The sequence below is a fragment of the Carassius carassius genome, chromosome 7, assembly GCF_963082965.1.
Source record: "Carassius carassius chromosome 7, fCarCar2.1, whole genome shotgun sequence".
In the NCBI taxonomy this organism is placed as follows: Eukaryota; Metazoa; Chordata; class Actinopteri; order Cypriniformes; family Cyprinidae; genus Carassius; species Carassius carassius.
Window position 1 is genome coordinate 5,837,507 of NC_081761.1, and position 16,875 is coordinate 5,854,381.

At 41.8% G+C, this 16,875-nt stretch overlaps 1 protein-coding gene across 2 annotated transcripts in view; it reads right to left on the reverse strand.

The window, feature by feature from the left end:
* Positions 1-2,949: 2,949 nt before the first annotated feature.
* The window catches only part of si:dkeyp-9d4.3 (caskin-1), a 43,294-nt gene continuing 29,368 nt past the window's right edge, over positions 2,950-16,875 (reverse strand). The window contains exons 11-21 of one of the 2 annotated variants that reach the window (XM_059553595.1): positions 13,712-13,813; positions 12,602-12,798; positions 12,408-12,489; positions 11,950-12,059; positions 11,228-11,338; positions 7,494-7,595; positions 7,077-7,211; positions 5,571-6,530; positions 4,660-5,293; positions 3,514-4,339; positions 2,950-3,401 (exon numbers count right to left, since the gene is read on the reverse strand). In XM_059553595.1, coding sequence (XP_059409578.1) covers positions 3,305-3,401; positions 3,514-4,339; positions 4,660-5,293; positions 5,571-6,530; positions 7,077-7,211; positions 7,494-7,595; positions 11,228-11,338; positions 11,950-12,059; positions 12,408-12,489; positions 12,602-12,798; positions 13,712-13,813 — 3,356 coding nt within the window. In that variant the 3' untranslated portion in view covers positions 2,950-3,304. Of the gene's footprint in view, positions 3,402-3,513; positions 4,340-4,659; positions 5,294-5,570; positions 6,531-7,076; positions 7,212-7,493; positions 7,596-11,227; positions 11,339-11,949; positions 12,060-12,407; positions 12,490-12,601; positions 12,802-13,711; positions 13,814-16,875 lie in introns of both variants that reach the window. The other variant, XM_059553594.1, reaches the window with a different exon arrangement.

Genomic DNA, 16,875 nt, shown 5'->3' on the forward strand with positions numbered 1-16,875 from the left:
GATCTTCAGTTGTCTCATTCAAAAGTTTCTGCCTGTTCACTGCGGAACTTAGTGGGTTCCGAAGATGAACGGACGTCTTATGGGTTTGGAACGACATGAGGGTGAGTCATTAATGACACAATTTTCATTTTTGGGTGAACTAACCCTTAAACGATGCCACAGAAGAACCTTTTTGTCTAAATGGTTCCATAAAGAACCTTTAACATCTGAACCTTTCGGTTTTACAGGTTCTTTGTGGCAAAAGAAGGTTCTTCAGATGACAAAAACATAAGAAAGAGATGGTTCTTTAAAGAACATCTGACTGACTGGTTCTTTGTGGAACCAAAAATGTTTTTTCTATGGGATCGCTTGAAGAACCTTTTAAAGCATCTTAATTTTTAATAGTGTATGATATGGTTAATTTAAATAAATAAATAAAATAAAATCTAAACAAGACAAAAGCATTTATATATAAAACACAAAGGTTTTTTTTTTTTTTTTTTTTTTTTTGTTAAATGTCACAAAGTCTTAGAAATTTCAGTGCATAGATATTTTAACAGAAAAAAAGCAGCATTTCATTTTTAAAATGTAAAGAATTTCATTTCAACAAGTTACAAATAGTTTTATAGCAGTTAATAATAATCATATTGCAGTCTTATTACTTGTTTGCATGAAAAATAAAGCAAATATTTTTTTTCAACACAAATTACAGGTATATGAAATACATTCTCTAATGGCCATTTTTGTTCAATAAATAATCATTTATAATATTGGCATACCCAGGGCCCTAGTGCGGATTGTACCATTGGGCCCTGTTTGAAATTGTTTAATTTTTATGTTCATTCTATTAATTTATTTATACTATTCATACAATGTTAATTTTATTTATTTTTTTTCAAGTTTGTAGGTGTCCAGGTACAGAAACCAAATAATCAAATGTGAAATATCAACTATCAATGCTTTGTTGATCAATTACCAAGCACTGTTTAATTTTGTTCAGTCTGTGGTGGTAAAAAGGTTGCATTAGCAATTAAAGGAAAAAAAACACTAGAGCAAAACATGGTCAGGTCAAAGTGTCTGAATAATTTTCTATTAATTTTACTGGTAGTCCAGAATTTGATGGTAATATGTCAAAGTTGACCTTTTTTTTTTTTGCTATACTCACTTACATAAATGAATCAAGCGTCCTGTTGAATGGGATTGTTTCAAGATGATGAAAACACAAATAAAATACAGCAACAATGGAGAGTTGTTGTTCTAATATTTCATGGCTGTTTGACATATTCTTGCTTGTCCAAACTTACCCGATGCCATTTCTATCGATTGTGATTCTCCCATTGTTTATCATATTTTTTTATTCGTATGATAAAGGACCAGTGTAAATTCAACAGAGGCAATAACTACTGTATAAGAAGAATTGCTAAAAACTGCATATTATAAACTACCTCAAAAGTTTAATAACATTCCTTAATATTTAAAAAAAAAAACTGTGATTATATTCATAACAATTTATTGAATTCCATATATTCACAATGCTTTTTACATGGAAGAGGTCTTTTATGATTTTTTTTTTCACCAGGGTCAGACAAGCACATTTGCCATTTGAATGTTTACACAACATAACAATGATTATTACACAGTTTTACACTGTAAAAGATTTCTTACTCCAACATCTATTTCCATTGACTTTGCAGGGTCATAATCAAGGACAACACTGTCATGATTGTCGAAAATGTTCAATTCTGTTGTATCTCAGTTGTCTGATGTTAAAGTATCACTTATAAAGCTAAAATTAATAACATGGTGCATGGATAAAAAATATTGCTCTGTAGTCTTATACATCTTGTGATGACATAGTCTTATATTATCTAATTTTAGCCACTTTGTATAGAATATGCAACTTCTCCTGTCAGCAAGCCTTTTTTTGTTTTGTTTGCATGACAAAACAGGAATAATTGCACTGTCCAAGAGATTAACACACACTCAAACCTTACAAATAAAATACTGTGGTGGTACTATAGTATCAGATGGTAATACAACAGTACTCTATGATTACCATAAACATACAGTAGAATTAAAATGATCATCCAAGCTACTTCAAAAATACCATGGTATCATGCCCAAAAACATGGCACATTTTTTTGTAAGAGAAGCCAAACATCTCTTTACATACAGTTCCTAATTCTCTCACTCTCAAACTGACCTCCCCTCCAAACACACAAACAAACACACATAAACACTAATTAGAGCACATTAGGAATGAGCAGGTGTCTGTAGCATTCCATATTGATGCATTCCATACTCTAGACTATCAATGATAACTATAAACTATATGTCATATATACACTACTCTTTTCAGCATCTTATTCTGAATTCTGTCTATATCTATGTATTATACCTTGGGCAGTGTGGGATTTGTCAATGCAAGAACTACACTACACAGTCAAACATTCACACACACTGACAACAACAACAACAATAGCAACAACAATAATAACATACATAAAGATTACAATATACCTTTTCAAGTCCAAAGCTTTTCTTCATTATACTTCAAGGGAACAAAGAAATCTTGGACAAAATAGTCCTGAAATGTCTAAATATCTTCAGGATCATAAATGGGGTTGTGCTCTTCATGTACTTAGTCCAAACCAAGTGTTTAGTAAATTTTTCAGCTGAAGACCACAAGGTGAAATTCAAAGTTCCCCTTTACAATGTGGACCAGCTCTCAGCAGAGATGTGGAAAAGAACAACACATTTTCCTTACATCATAAAAGAGAATATGACTTACCTTTAGTGCTCTTACCACTGCCATCAAGAGAAATATTAATCGATATTCAACTCTCACCCAACATTTAGTACACACATATACACACACTCATACATATTAGCATTTCTCTGCTCAAATAATATATATATATATATATATATATATATATATATATATATATATATATATATATATATATATATATATATATATATATATAAGCTTGTCACATAGTCTCTCTTAATTTTGTGCTTATATCTGAAAGCAGCATGACAGCAGGTCAGGATACATACTTGCAGTACCTACTCTGGCCACTACAGGAAAGGCTGGTGGAGAATGAAAGGGATTTGAGAAAAACATTAGTCAACAATTAGACTTTTTCATAGAGATGCTCAGTTGTAGTTTGATTTTTAAACATGTCAGAATGGAAAAGATTTGTTTGCCGTATTGATTTTCCAATCCTGGTGAGATGGCATCCTGGTTGTCCTCACTGAGAAACTTCAAGAAGCTTAAGTGTGTCACACTCCCTGTGGAATCTGGTATACCTTTGGGCTTTTAATCTAACATGGCCTCTAACTGATCCGCAAGATCATCAAACATGCTGCCAATGTCATCGAGAATGTTGCCTGTGCTCTTGTTGTCGACAATGGAGCTGAAAAGGTAAAGAAAGAGAAACTAGAGTAGACAGAATGGAAGGGATTTTAACAAGCACTATCATCAGAATAAAGATGATTTGAAGACAATGATTTGTTTAGTGTTTGTACCTGTCATCCTTCTTAATCTTCTCCTCCACTACTTCCAGAGCAGCAGCCAGGGATGCACTGGTCTCCTCCAGTCTGAGTTGTACCATGTCTCCCAATGCAGGTCCTCCTGTTTCAGCAACCTTCAGTAACCCTTGGCTTTCCCCCTCTGTCTTTTCTTCTCCATCCTGTGGTTCACCCTCTACTTGTGTCTGTCTGGCTACACCTACCTTCCTCCTTCTCATTACCACTGGTCCTGCTCCCTCCCCTGTATCTGAAATCAGGCTTTGTTCACCTTGAAACATTTGATCCACCTGTATCAGACCTGTCCTTTCCATTCTTGCAATTCCAACTTCCTCTACTCTTCCATCCCTCCTGCCGTCATCTTCCTCTCTTTGTTTCTCTACTTCTCTTAGCTTCTTTTGCACATCCACTCCAGGCAGTTCTACTTCCAGAGGGCTTGGGATGTCCACTGAGAGACCAGCCATGGAAGACCTCGGGGGCTTCACTGGAGCTGATCCTGAACCTGGTGTAGAAGGTGTTTGTGGGGTTTGAGGTGTCTGAGGAGTCTGAGGAGTCTGTGGGCTCTGAGCTGGAGACGTTGCTGCACGTGGGGAAAGCATGCTCCCATCCATTGGTTTTGGGGTGACTGGACTCAAAATCTGTGGTGGATGCTCCAGTTGCTCAGATGGAGCTTGGGTGAAGGAGGCACTGGATGGACTGAGAACATCTGCTTGAGGAGAGCAAGGAGTTCCTATTGTATGGATTGGTTTTATTTTTACCGGTTTGGGCAGTGTAGGAGGCGGACTTGGCTTGGGAGATACTGGAGGTGGGACTTTCTTAACCTCCACTATATAAAAAACAAACAAACAAAAACATAATATAAAACTTGTCCAAATAATTTAAAATCAAGTCTTTTTACTAGGTTAAACATAAATCAGGAAGGTGTCTGGCATCTGACTATTAAATGTGAGATAAAAGCTATGCAGAGATCTGATTTCCTTGAGCAACTGTGAAGAAATACCCATGAACTTGCATGGATGAATTTCTATTTTTGCTTGCTATGCTGGTTTATAATTACTTGCTAGTTTGCTACAAACAAACCAGTTTGCAGGACAGAGGGTGAGAAAAAAATTAGAAAATTAATTATCTATTAGATTGCATTGTTACCTGGGCTATGTTGACCTTCTGGTCCAGGTAAGGGAACCCTCCTTGTAGGAGTTGGGGGATCTGGATTTCGAAGGCCCATTCCTGGTTTAGGTGAAACTGGGGGTCTTAGTATTTGTCTGGGAAGAGAGCCAAAGCCATCATGATGCAGTTCTTCCTCCCTACCACCATCTCCAACACAAGTTTCTGATACAGGCCTTCTCCGAAAGTTCTCTGTCCCATTTCCATCAGTGCCATTACTCTGTGGTGGAGCCAATGCTTTGGGTCTTCGCTTTATAGTATTTGTGTCTGACCAGTTAAAATGTTCACCATCTGAGTGATGTGGTGGTCGTGGTCTTCTCAAAGTTGCTGTGGCATCCATTCGTGACCACTCCTCTTGTGGCAGAGAGGAAACTTCTGATTCCAAATGAGTGATCATGGAACGTGGACGAGGTTCAGGGGCCTGTTTAACTGGTTGGGTTTCACGGGGTGCTGGTCTATGATGTGCAGAGTCCTGCATGACTCGGTTCATCTCTTCCTCTCGTTCATCATCATCAGGCTGTTTATGAGAGTCATAAAATTCACTGATTGTGCGGCGGCGACTATCTACGTCAGAATTCAGAACTTCACGGTTCTGCCGCAGGAGGTTATGGCTTGCCTGGGGAACAGGTAAAACATCAAAACCATGCTAGGCATCAGTACTTAATATTCAAAATGTAAATGCATTGCATAGTTCCTAGTTACTTTGTCTATCCGATTACATGGTGTATGCATCAGAAAAAATATGAAAGCTCATGTACATACAGAACCTTATAATTTGTGAATTGATTTTAAACTGCATTGTAAGATCTGTTTTTTTTTTCATTAAAACAAGAAATGGACCACTGAGCATTAGCTATTGTTGCTTAAAACAATGCCTAAAACTGTTTAATTACCTGCAGATAACAACTTCCTTTACCACTGCTTCCAAGATTGGACATTTCAAGCATGGCAGCAATGTCTCTTACGCTGCCCCCAGATGAAGTTTTTTCAGAGGCAATGCCACAGTCACTACGTCTGCGCTCCCTGTATGTCACATTGAGTAGCAAATTGTAAGCGCTATTATCACTAGATCTTGCATCATCTGCTACAGCCTCTTCAGCCAGATTACCAGTGGAAATGGAAGAGCATGAACGTTTAGGTGGAGTTGGAGGACGAGTCCGTCTGCGCGGCCGAGCTGTAGCAAATGACTGACTGCGATTGACACTGTTGATGTCAAGAGTTTCACCAGAGGCTCTGGACGAGCTGCTGGGTGTAACCCTATGTCCTCCTAGTGTGGCGTATTTCACAGAGGAGTCTGGCATGGGTAAGTCATGCTCAGCATCAGTAACAATGGACTTTCCGCGTCTTGGCTGGGGCAGAGTTTGACTATTGCCGTCTTCGGTTTCTCCTTCAGGTGGTAGGCAAAGTAAGGGGACAGTACGAGCATGAGCATGCGAACGGGGAGAGTCACAAGGCCCTCTAGCCCTGCTCTTTGTTTTTAATGGGGAGGAAGGAATGTGTGAAGGAGAATTTGAAGCAGAAGATGTAGTTTTGCCTTTAGTAGGGGTGTGTGGAGGTGTTGGGGTGGGACTCTCAATTGAGCTAGGTTTCTTCAGAGGAGGAGGGGCATTAGCTCTTTGTATGCCCCTCCCTTGGGTGCTGTGCCGGGGAGAGCTACGCCCCTCCGAACGTCCCTCTGTTCTTTTATGTGTTCGAACAGAGGGGACAGAGTTGTCATCTGGTTCTGTGCTGGTTTCTAATGATTGTTTTGAATCTGTGCTTTCTTCTAACTGGCTCTCCTTGGTGGCAATGTCTGCTTCTGGAGATTCACTCAGACGTTTGACAGCTAACATCAACTTCTTTTGGTGTCCTTGGTGGGAAAGAAAAGGCAGAGGTGGAAAGTTATTATTTTTGTCTGTTAGGTTCAGCCTATAAGCTTTTCCCTGCTAAAAAGACCAGCATGAATTATTAGAACAGCATCAATGGCACCTGGTACCTTGAGTCATGCCAAGATTTTGGCAATCAGGCCTGATTATGGTTTAAGTCAGGTGCTGATAAAAGAGGTGTTCTTGAAAATTCTCATACCACCACAGAAGAACGTAGAGAACAAAAAGAAGAATCATAGACATTATGGCTAAACAACACATAGGATATTCATCTGATATCCAACTTATTCAACATCTATGCTTTGGATTATTCAAATGTACTCCTATTCCTCATGACATTTAGTAGCAAAATGTAGTTCGTGAGGCTGCTTGATCAAGGAAGTCTAGCTGGTTAAGCTAGATAAGAAGACTGGTTGGGCACACCAGCACCAACATGCCTCTATCCAAAACACAATATACTGGTGATCATTCATGCTAGTCTTTTCTGCATACATTCTAAATGTAAACATAAGTATGTGTAGTATACATGCCTAGTTTAGTGATGCCGATCTCTTTTAGGTCCTCCAGGGTAATATCACTAATGAAATCCATATTGTCATAGCCATTTTGAACCAATGTCTGGTAGTATTGATTGAGACCAATTGCAGACAGCCACTCAGCCAGATTTGACTATAACATGCAACAGCAAGTACACATTACACATCACATAAAATTGTACGTGTTTATATAAATACTGGATAAGGAGCAAACAACTTTACATTAAAAAATCACAAATTTCATGTAAGGCCTGATAATCACGTTCTACATATAACTTTATAAATGTACCTATTTAATTAGAAACTTAACAATAGACTAAAATATTCTCAATATTCTGAAAATAATAAATCTTTCTATTGAATTTCCTTTAGATTTTGAATTTCAAATTTCTGGAACCCCACGTTTTTCTCTTACAGGTTTCTCTTGCGGTATCCAGTCTGGGATGTTTATTTTGCTGATTTCTGAAAGCATTTTCTTCCTGTGCCCTGGTTTTGTCACTCCAATAGCAGTGAGGTCCTGTGGGGTGCACACACAGCTTATAAAATCTCAAAACTTATATAAACAGTTAGAATAATTGTAAATATAAATATATATATTTACAATCAAAGAACTATTTGCAAACATATATTATGTTGTGACGAGTGGGGCGGGGCCGAGGGATGTGGGAACACGAGCGAGGCCGGTGGAGTGATTGGGAAATCCACGACACCTGCGACCCACCGCTGGTCTCGAGTCCCACAGAGGAGATGGAAGGATATAAAACGGGAGCGACGACAGTAAAGGACGAGAGAGGACCAGGCCAGGGCTTTATTTTATATTTTGGTTTTATTTTGTGCGCATCAGTCGTCCGTGAGGGGCTGATGCGCTTTTTTGTGTTTATTTTGTAATTAGAGTTTCATTTGATTGTCCGCCGGTTCCCGCCTCCTTCTTCCCAATGATTATTAAGGTTTAATTCATTACAGTGGTGCCGAAGCCCGGGAGAAGGAGGGACGCGCTGCTGAAGATCCCTCACCGCTGTGTTGAATCCGTGGTGCCATCGAGCAGGCGAGGAGTGTGCCGCCATGGACGCTCGAGGCGGTGGGCTGGAGTGAGTTGCCGGGGACGGGCGAGCTCGCTACCGGCCGCCCACGATGTGGAAGGACGGCTGCTGTCCGTGAGGGAGCGGAGGAGTCGGCGCCGTTCGCCAGGGGGCCGGAGCCTGCTGCCTCCGTGAAGGAATCCGGAGGATAAGGGAACGGGGGACTCCTGCCGGCTGCCCAAAACCGGAGGAGCCGTCGCCGTCCACCGGGCGGCGGAGGGGTGTCATGCCGTTCGCCGAGGGCCGTCCAGTGCCACCGCCAGGCACCGCGGAGGAGATCGCCCAGCTGGTGGAGGGCCGAGCAGCAGTGCGTCTGGGAACCAGAATTTTTTTTTTTTATTATCTCCCCTCTCTCGTCTCTTTCGCTCCTCCTTCCATCTCCTTTTCTCTCGCCTCGTCTGTCCTACCCCCAGGTTCCCGCCGGTCCCCGTGAGCGGTCCCCCCCTGGAGGGGGGGGGGGGGGGTAGAGCGCAGTCTCGAGGGTACCCCCCGGCCTGCGAGGGGCGATGGGGGTATCTGACGAGTGGGGCGGGGCCGAGGGATGTTGGAACACGAGCGAGGCTGGTGGAGTGATTGGGAAATCCGTGACACCTGCGACCCACCGCCGGTCTCGAGTCCCACAGAGGAGATGGAAGGATATAAAACGGGAGCGACGACAGTGAAGGACGAGAGAGGACCAGGCCTAGGCTTTATTTTATGTTTTGGTTTTATTTTGTGCGCGTCTGTCTTCCGTGAGGGGCTGATTCGCTGTTTTGTGTTTATTTTGTAATTAAAGTTTCATTTGATTGTCCGCCGGTTCCCGCTTCCTTCTTCCCGATGATTATTAAGGTTTAATTCATTACAGTGGTGCCGAAGCCCGGGAGAAGGAGGGACGCGCTGCTGAAGATCCCTCACCGCTGTGGTGAATCCGCGGTGCCATCGAGCAGGCAAGGAGTGTGCCGCCATGGACGCTCGAGGCGGTGGGCTGCAGTGAGTTGCCGGGGACGGGCGCGCTCGCTACCGGCCGCCCGCGATGTGGAGGGGCGGCTGCCGTCCGTGAGGTAGCGGAGGAGTCGGCGCCGTTCGCCAGGTGGCCGGAGCCTGCTGCCATCCGCCGGAACGGGGAGGAGCAAGGAACGGGGGACTCCTGCCGGCTGCCCAGAACCGGAGGAGCCGTCGCCGTCCACCGGGCGGCAGAGGAGTGTCGTGCCATACACCGAGGGTCGTCCAGTGCCACCGCGGAGGAGAGCACCTAGCTGGTGGAGGGCCGAGCAGCAGTGCATCTGGGAACCAGAATTTTTTTATTTTTTTTTTCTCTCTCCCCTCTCTCGTCTCTGTCGCTCCTCCTTCCATCTCCTTTTCTCTCGCCTCGTCTGTCCTACCCCCAGGTTCCCGCAGGTCCCCGTGAGCGGTCCCCCCCGGAGGGGGGGGGGGGGGATAGAGTGCAGTCTCGAGGGTACCCCCCGGCCTGCGAGGGGCGATGGGGGTATGTGACGAGTGGGGCGGGGCCGAGGGATGTGGGAACACGAGCGAGGCCGGTGGAGTGATTGGGAAATCAGCGACACCTGCGACCCACCGCCGGTCTCGAGTCCCACAGAGGAGATGGAAGGATATAAAACGGGATCGACGACAGTGAAGGATGAGAGAGGACCAGGCCTGGGCTTTATTTTATGTTTTGGTTTTATTTTTTGCGCATCAGTCTTCCGTGAGGGGCTGATTCGCTGTTTTGTGTTTATTTTGTAATTAAAGTTTCATTTGATTGTCCGCCGGTTCCCGCCTCCTTCTTCCCGATGATTATTAAGGTTTAATTCATTACAGTGGTGCCAAAGCCCGGGAGAAGGAGGGACGCGCTGCTGAAGATCCCTCACCGCTGTGGTGAATCCGCGGTGCCATCGAGCAGGCAAGGAGTGTGCCGCCATGGACGCTCGAGGCGGTGGGCTGCAGTGAGTTGCCGGGGACGGGCGAGCTCGCTACCGGCCGCCCGCGATGTGGAGGGGCGGCTGCCGTCCGTGAGGGAGTGGAGGAGTCGGCGCCGTTTGCCAGGTGGCCGGAGCCTGCTGCCATCCGCCGGAACGGGGAGGAGCAGGGAATGGGGGACTCCTGCCGGCTGCCCAAAACCGGAGGAGCCGTCGCCGTCCACCGGGCGGCAGAGGAGTGTCGTGCCATCCACCGAGGGTCGTCCAGTGCCACCGCCAGGCACCGCGGAGGAGATCACCCAGCTGGTGGAGGGCCGAGCAGCAGTGTGTCTGGGAACCGGAATTTTTTTTTTTTCTCCCCTCTCTCGTCTCTGTCGCTCCTCCTTCCATCTCCTTTTCTTTCGCCTCGTCTGTCCTACCGCCAGGTTCCCGCAGGTCCCCGTGAGCGGTCCGCCCCGGAGGGAGGAGGGGGAGGAATAGAGCACAGTCTCGAGGGTACCCCCCGGCCTGCGAGGGGCGATGGGGGTATGTGACGAGTGGGGCGGGGCCGAGGGATGTGGGAACACGAGCGAGGCCGGTGGAGTGATTGGGAAATCAGCGACACCTGCGACCCACCGCCGGTCTCGAGTCCCACAGAGGAGATGGAAGGATATGAAACTGGAGCGAGGACAGTGAAGGACGAGAGAGGACCAGGCCTGGGCTTTATTTTATGTTTTGGTTTTTATTTGTGCACGTCAGTCGTCCGCGAGGGGCTGATGCGCTGTTTTGTCTTTATTTTGTTATTAAAGTCTTTGTTTGATTGTCCGCCGGTTCCCGCTTTCTTCTTCCCGAAGATTACGAAGGTTTTATTATTACATATGTATTTTACTATTCTGACTGCCCCTATAGTGTAAAGTGGACCCAAAAATAAAAAGGGCACTTAAGTCACTCTCTAAATTATTGGAATGTTATAATGATATTTTGTGTTGAAAGTCTCAAAATATTTTTGGGATCACTATGCATATATACATAATTACATAAGTTACATAATGCAACATTTATTCTGTCTTTAACAGAATAAAGAATACATAATTTTAATAATTCAAGAGACTTTGCATCATATGTAATAAATGCTTTCACAGGTACTAGGAATGATGATTGACAGCATTTATCTGAGCTTTGTGTGTTTGCATTACCTCTGGTGTCATTCTGCTTATGGTCTGCAGGTCATAACCAGCAGTGAGAAAGTTTGTTGTGTAGAACTGCAGCTGTGCACTAGTGAGCCATTCAACAACAGCCTCTGAGCTCTAAAACACACACACATACACGGCAGGGAAAGACAGAAATGCATCAATAATTCAGACATTCCTTTGAAAGATTCATGATTCCAAGTCCAGAAATGTTATTAAAGTGCATCAAGCAGTATACACTATAACCACTGTGTGGCAGCAAATAACAATTCAACAAATCTTCACTAACCAAAAAGTATTACAGCAATACTGTGGTTTTACTGTGGGATATATTCTTTAAAATACCTTGATATAAATGCTAACATATGAATATAGTTATCATTTATCATTGAAATATATCAAGGTACTATGTTATTTTAACCTGATACTATGATGGCACCAATTTACACAGCAACAGCTTTGACTAAAAATAGATTATATTTATTATAATTCACACAATCTTTCAAAAAACTGGGGTCAGTACAATTTTTTTTAAGAACAAACCCCAAACTTCTGGAGAGTAGAGTGTGTTTAAAAGTGTATAACCATATGTTTTACGTTATTCATTCTCATTAAAACACTCACCAAGTATCTGACCACCCAAGAGACAAATATAGACACATTATGATTCACATAAACAAATCTGGTCCACCACAAACACACACACACACACACACACACACACTTGCCTTGCTCTCAGCTGAAGCTTCATCTTTCCTCTGCAGCAGTGGATCCACAAAAGGTTTCTTCCTTTGCTGACGTGGGACAGCAGATGCACTCTGGGTGCACTGAGAAGACACTATGGGGAAAAAAAAAGAAAGTGAAATAAAATGTAAAAAACCACATTTTATATTTTTACTTATCATGAATAAATAGTAGTATGGGCTTATGAGTATGGACAGAAGATGTGTACAAATGAGACATGGATGATAGATAGATAGATAGATAGATAGATAGATAGATAGATAGATAGATAGATAGATAGATAGATAGATAGATAGATAGATAGATAGATAGATAGATAGATAGATAGATAGTTTGTCATCCCCTAAAAACCACCTGGATAACATTCCATGTACAAAAGTTACTATAATGTCCTGAGAAAAACAAAGTTCCTGACAATACTGGTATAGTTGTATCGCAATACCTGAATTAGGATCTAAAGACTGAGATTGGTCCATGAGATGTTCTTTTGCTTTGGCTGACTGGGACAGCACCGTGGCCAACAGCTAAAACACACACACACAAATGCACACACACATGATCAGTAATGTGAGAATTAAAGAGAAAGACAGATTCATCTGTCCATGTGTGCATCATTGGGCTTTGTGTGTGCCGCACCTTCACACCCTCGGCCTGAGCATGCAGTCCCGGGACGTTGAGGCCAAGCGTGTTCACCCCGGGTGAGTGTGTGGGGGTGGTTGGCACGGGCACAGGTGAGTTGGTGAGGTGAGCGTTGGCATTACTGCTTTGTCCGCTAGTAGATGAACGTCCACTGGTCAGACTGCCTGTGCTGCCCATACTGCCAACACTTCCCCCTGCTGGCAGACACAAGTTATCATGCAAGAAAGAAAAATCTGTTGAGTATTTCCATGTTTGTGCATAAGTTTGCTTTAACTGCTTTAAAGAAAAACATGATAGAATCAAAAGACACATTTAGTAGTTTAGCATGTGTTTGGGTTGCTGACAGATAACATGACCATATTTGAATTTATATGAATGTATAAGGTAAAGTTTTTGGATCATCCTCTGAAACATTTTTCCATATCGATGTCACAATGTATCACGAGATGCATTCAAACCAAATATGTGTTGCGACAACTCGTGAAGCAATGTAATTGAATGCCAAGATTTTTTTATATTTTCAGTGAAATTTTTTTTTTCATATCCTTTCATGTTATGGTATGGTATGGCTTCAGAGTTGAAATATTGTCTTATATGGACTACTTTTATCTGCTTTTGTCTTTTTAAGGATCTTGACAATGTAAATTGCTATAATTGTATGTATGAAAAAGGTCATACATTCAAAATAATTAAATAAAAACAGGTTTGGAACTAAATCTTGTTATCAGAACAATTGGTATTGTTTATTTTATTTTTATTTATTTTTTGGTGAAAGAATAGAATAAAAAAAAGAATACAATCAGGTATAAATTACATTTTAACATATATCAAAATAGAAAATTGTTATCTAAAAATTGTAATAATATTTTCCAATATTACTATTTGTTTTACTTGATCAAATAAATGCAGTCATGGTGAGTATAATGTCAAAAACATGAAAAGATGAAGATCTTTTGAAGGTAATGTATATTTAAAAAGCATAAATATTCCATGTAGTCTCTTGGTTAATATGAGACCATAATAAAAGCTGTAAACATAAAATGAACAATATAACACATAGCATGTCACATCAGCTGTCCAATAAAAATACTTTTTTTGTGTTTTTACCAGCTAAAGGTTTCCTCAGTACCCAAATGTCCTCATTAGCGCCACTCTGCTGGCCGCTAAGGGTTGGAGAACCATGAGGGCTGGAAACGGATCCTCTTGAGCCTGAAAAATATCAGATACACACAAACACAGTGATGTAAGAATAAAAACATTACTTTGCAAACTCCTAATTGGCAACCACAGATGCACACCGAGGGAGCAGATAGCAAAGGGATCATTTAGGGCAGTTTAAATGGACTGTAGCATATCCGTCAGTAATCTGGGAACTTTGCTGTTGAAAATATATGTTATGTTTGCAAATACAATTTCATGCAAAAAATATTCAGACCCCTTACATAATTAGAAAACTCCAGTTAGCTGTGAAATTGTATGTCTAGTACTGAAACAAAAAACTGTCACCAGTTTCTCATCACCGAATAAAATGATTATTATTATTATTATTTTTAAATCTTAGTGACAGTAGTGTATATGATAAACAGGTGCATCTCAAATAATTAGAATATCATGGATTTACAAGATTTACAAGACAGAAATGTTCCAAGATCTCCAAAGCAGGTTTAATTATGTACTCAATACTTGTTTGGGGCTCCTTTTGTATGAATTACTGCTTCAATGCGGCGTGGCATGGAGGCGATCAGTCTGTGGCACTGCTGAGGCGTTACTGAAACCCAGGTTGCTTTGATAGCAGCCTTCAGCTCCTCTGTATTGTTTGTCCGATGTTACTTATCTTCCTCTTCACAATACCCCAAAGTTTCTCTGTGAGGTTCAGGTGACTTGGCTGGCCAATTAAGCACAGTAATATCATGGTCAGCAAACCACTGGCACTGTGGGCAGGTGTAAAGTCCTGCTGCAAAATGAAATCAGCATAAAGCTTGTCAGCAGATGGAAGCATAAAGTGCTCCAAAATCTCCTGCTAGATTGCTGCATTGACTTTGAACTTGATAAAACACAATGAACCAACACCAGCAGACATCACGACCAGGGCCGTATTAAGACAATGTGGTGACCCTGGGCACTATACCTCAAAAGCCCCACCCCCTCCCCCCTTCAGACATAATTAAGGTGATTTCTCAAATGTAATTTATTAACTTGTCCAACTACCATATTTTTCGGACTATAAGTCGCACCTAAGTATAAGGCCCAATCCCAATTCTACCCCTTAGCCCTTCCCCTTTCCCCTACCCCTCCGTGTCTCGATTCTCTTTTGGTTGGAGGGGTAGGGGTAAAGGGGAGGGCCAGATAGCCCTTCAAACAAAGATTTTTCGGGACCACACTTCAAACAAAGGGGTATGAATTATCTCAGCAACATCGCTGCTACAGCGAACAAAAAGACACATAAATGTAAGCTTGTTTTGGCATAAATAAAGATTTTAACAAAAAGTAATCATTTGTTTTATGTTAAATTCAGTTGAGATATCATATTAACGTTCATGTTACTCAAAGACATGTTTGCAAAAAATCGCTAATATTTGTTAACGTCACATTACAGACTGCATGATAGTGCCACAGCATATGTCTGATCAGGGCGATAACTGCCGTTATATTTTTCAAATTTTGCCTATTCAAGAGAGAGAGAGAGAGAAATGGAAGTTGCGTGTATTTGCGTCGGTGTGTTTATCTTTTTAGAGTGAGTTTACTTAAAAACAGCGATTGTATCCTCTCGCTGCTGGAAAATATAATGTAGCGATTCAGTATTAAAACTGTATTTAATAAAAGTCGCGGGGCAGCATTGACAAGTTTATTTTAATTTTTGTTAAGTTAGTGTTCATAAACGAGTTATGTATGGTCTTTCAAGAATTTCAAGTTAATAATAAAACAATTAACGAAAAATATTTTTAAAGCTTGTGTCATGTGGTGCCCCCCTAGTTGTTGTGAATGGTTGGTGGGCACTGGCCCACAGGGGCGCTGCACAAGATCCCGGGAGCCCCCCCCCCCCCCCCCCCCTTAAAAAAAAATATTCCAGACTTTTCAAGGGCCCTCTCTTCCTTTGGGGCCCTGGTAATCAGTACTGGATTTACCCCCAGTCCGATGCCCCTGCTGGCCCAGGTGCCCTTATGGATAATCCGGCTCTGGTCACAGCACCCAAATCATCACTGACTTCAGAAACCTCACACTGGACTTCAGGCAGCTTGGATTCTGGGCCTCTCCAGTCTTCCTCCAGACTCCAGACCTTGATTTCCAAATTAAATGCTAAATTTACTTTCATCTGAAAAGAGGACTGTGGACCACTGAGCAACAGTCCAGTTCTTTTTCTTCTTACCCAAGGTGAAATGCTTCTGACGTTTTTTTCTGGTTCAGGAGTGGCTTGGTTCTAGGAATGTGACAGCTGTAGCTCTTTTCCTGAAGACGTCTGAGTGTGGTGACTCTTGATGCACTGACTCCAGCTTCAGTCCACTCCTCGTGAAGCTCTCCCAAGTTCTTGAATCTTGAATTCTTGATTTTCCTGACAATCTTCCCAAGGCTGTGGTCATCCCTGTTGCTTGTGCACCTTTTCATACCACACTTTTTCCTTCCAGTCAACTTTCTTCTAATAATATTTTAATACAGCACTCTGTGAACAGCCAGCCCTTTCAGCAATGACCTTCTGTGGCTTACCCTCCTTGTGAAGGGTGTCGATGATCATCTTCTAGACAAGTCAGTAGTCTTTCCCATAATTGTGGTTGCATGTTCTAAACTAGCCCAAGAGATACCCAGTATTTAAACTCAAAATTAATCAAACTAATCAAGCTTAAAATGGAATATTCACATTTTTTTAAATACTGAATTTTAAGTTTTCCTAAATAGAAAGTTAAAATTCAATATTTAAAAATATTTCAGTTTTTTGTGCAGTGAATCTAAAATATAAGAAAGTTAGCTTTTTAAAATTAAGTTACAAGAAATAATAAATAAATAATAATAAAAAAATTCTTTAGATGCACCTGTGTAACCTGAATAATAGATGTCTTTTCACATTCTGAAAATTTTTGCACTATATGGTGAAGAGAACCTGGGGAGAAAGTTGCTTAACTGACATAAAAATAATGTAACAATGGTTAAAAAATAAGATATTTTCTTATATGAACTTTTTTCTTGAGGTGAAATATGACCTGAAAATGTTCTTGATAGGTTTAGTCAGATTCACTCAACTATCTTTCATTTTTTACATCCGAGTTTTTCAAAGACAT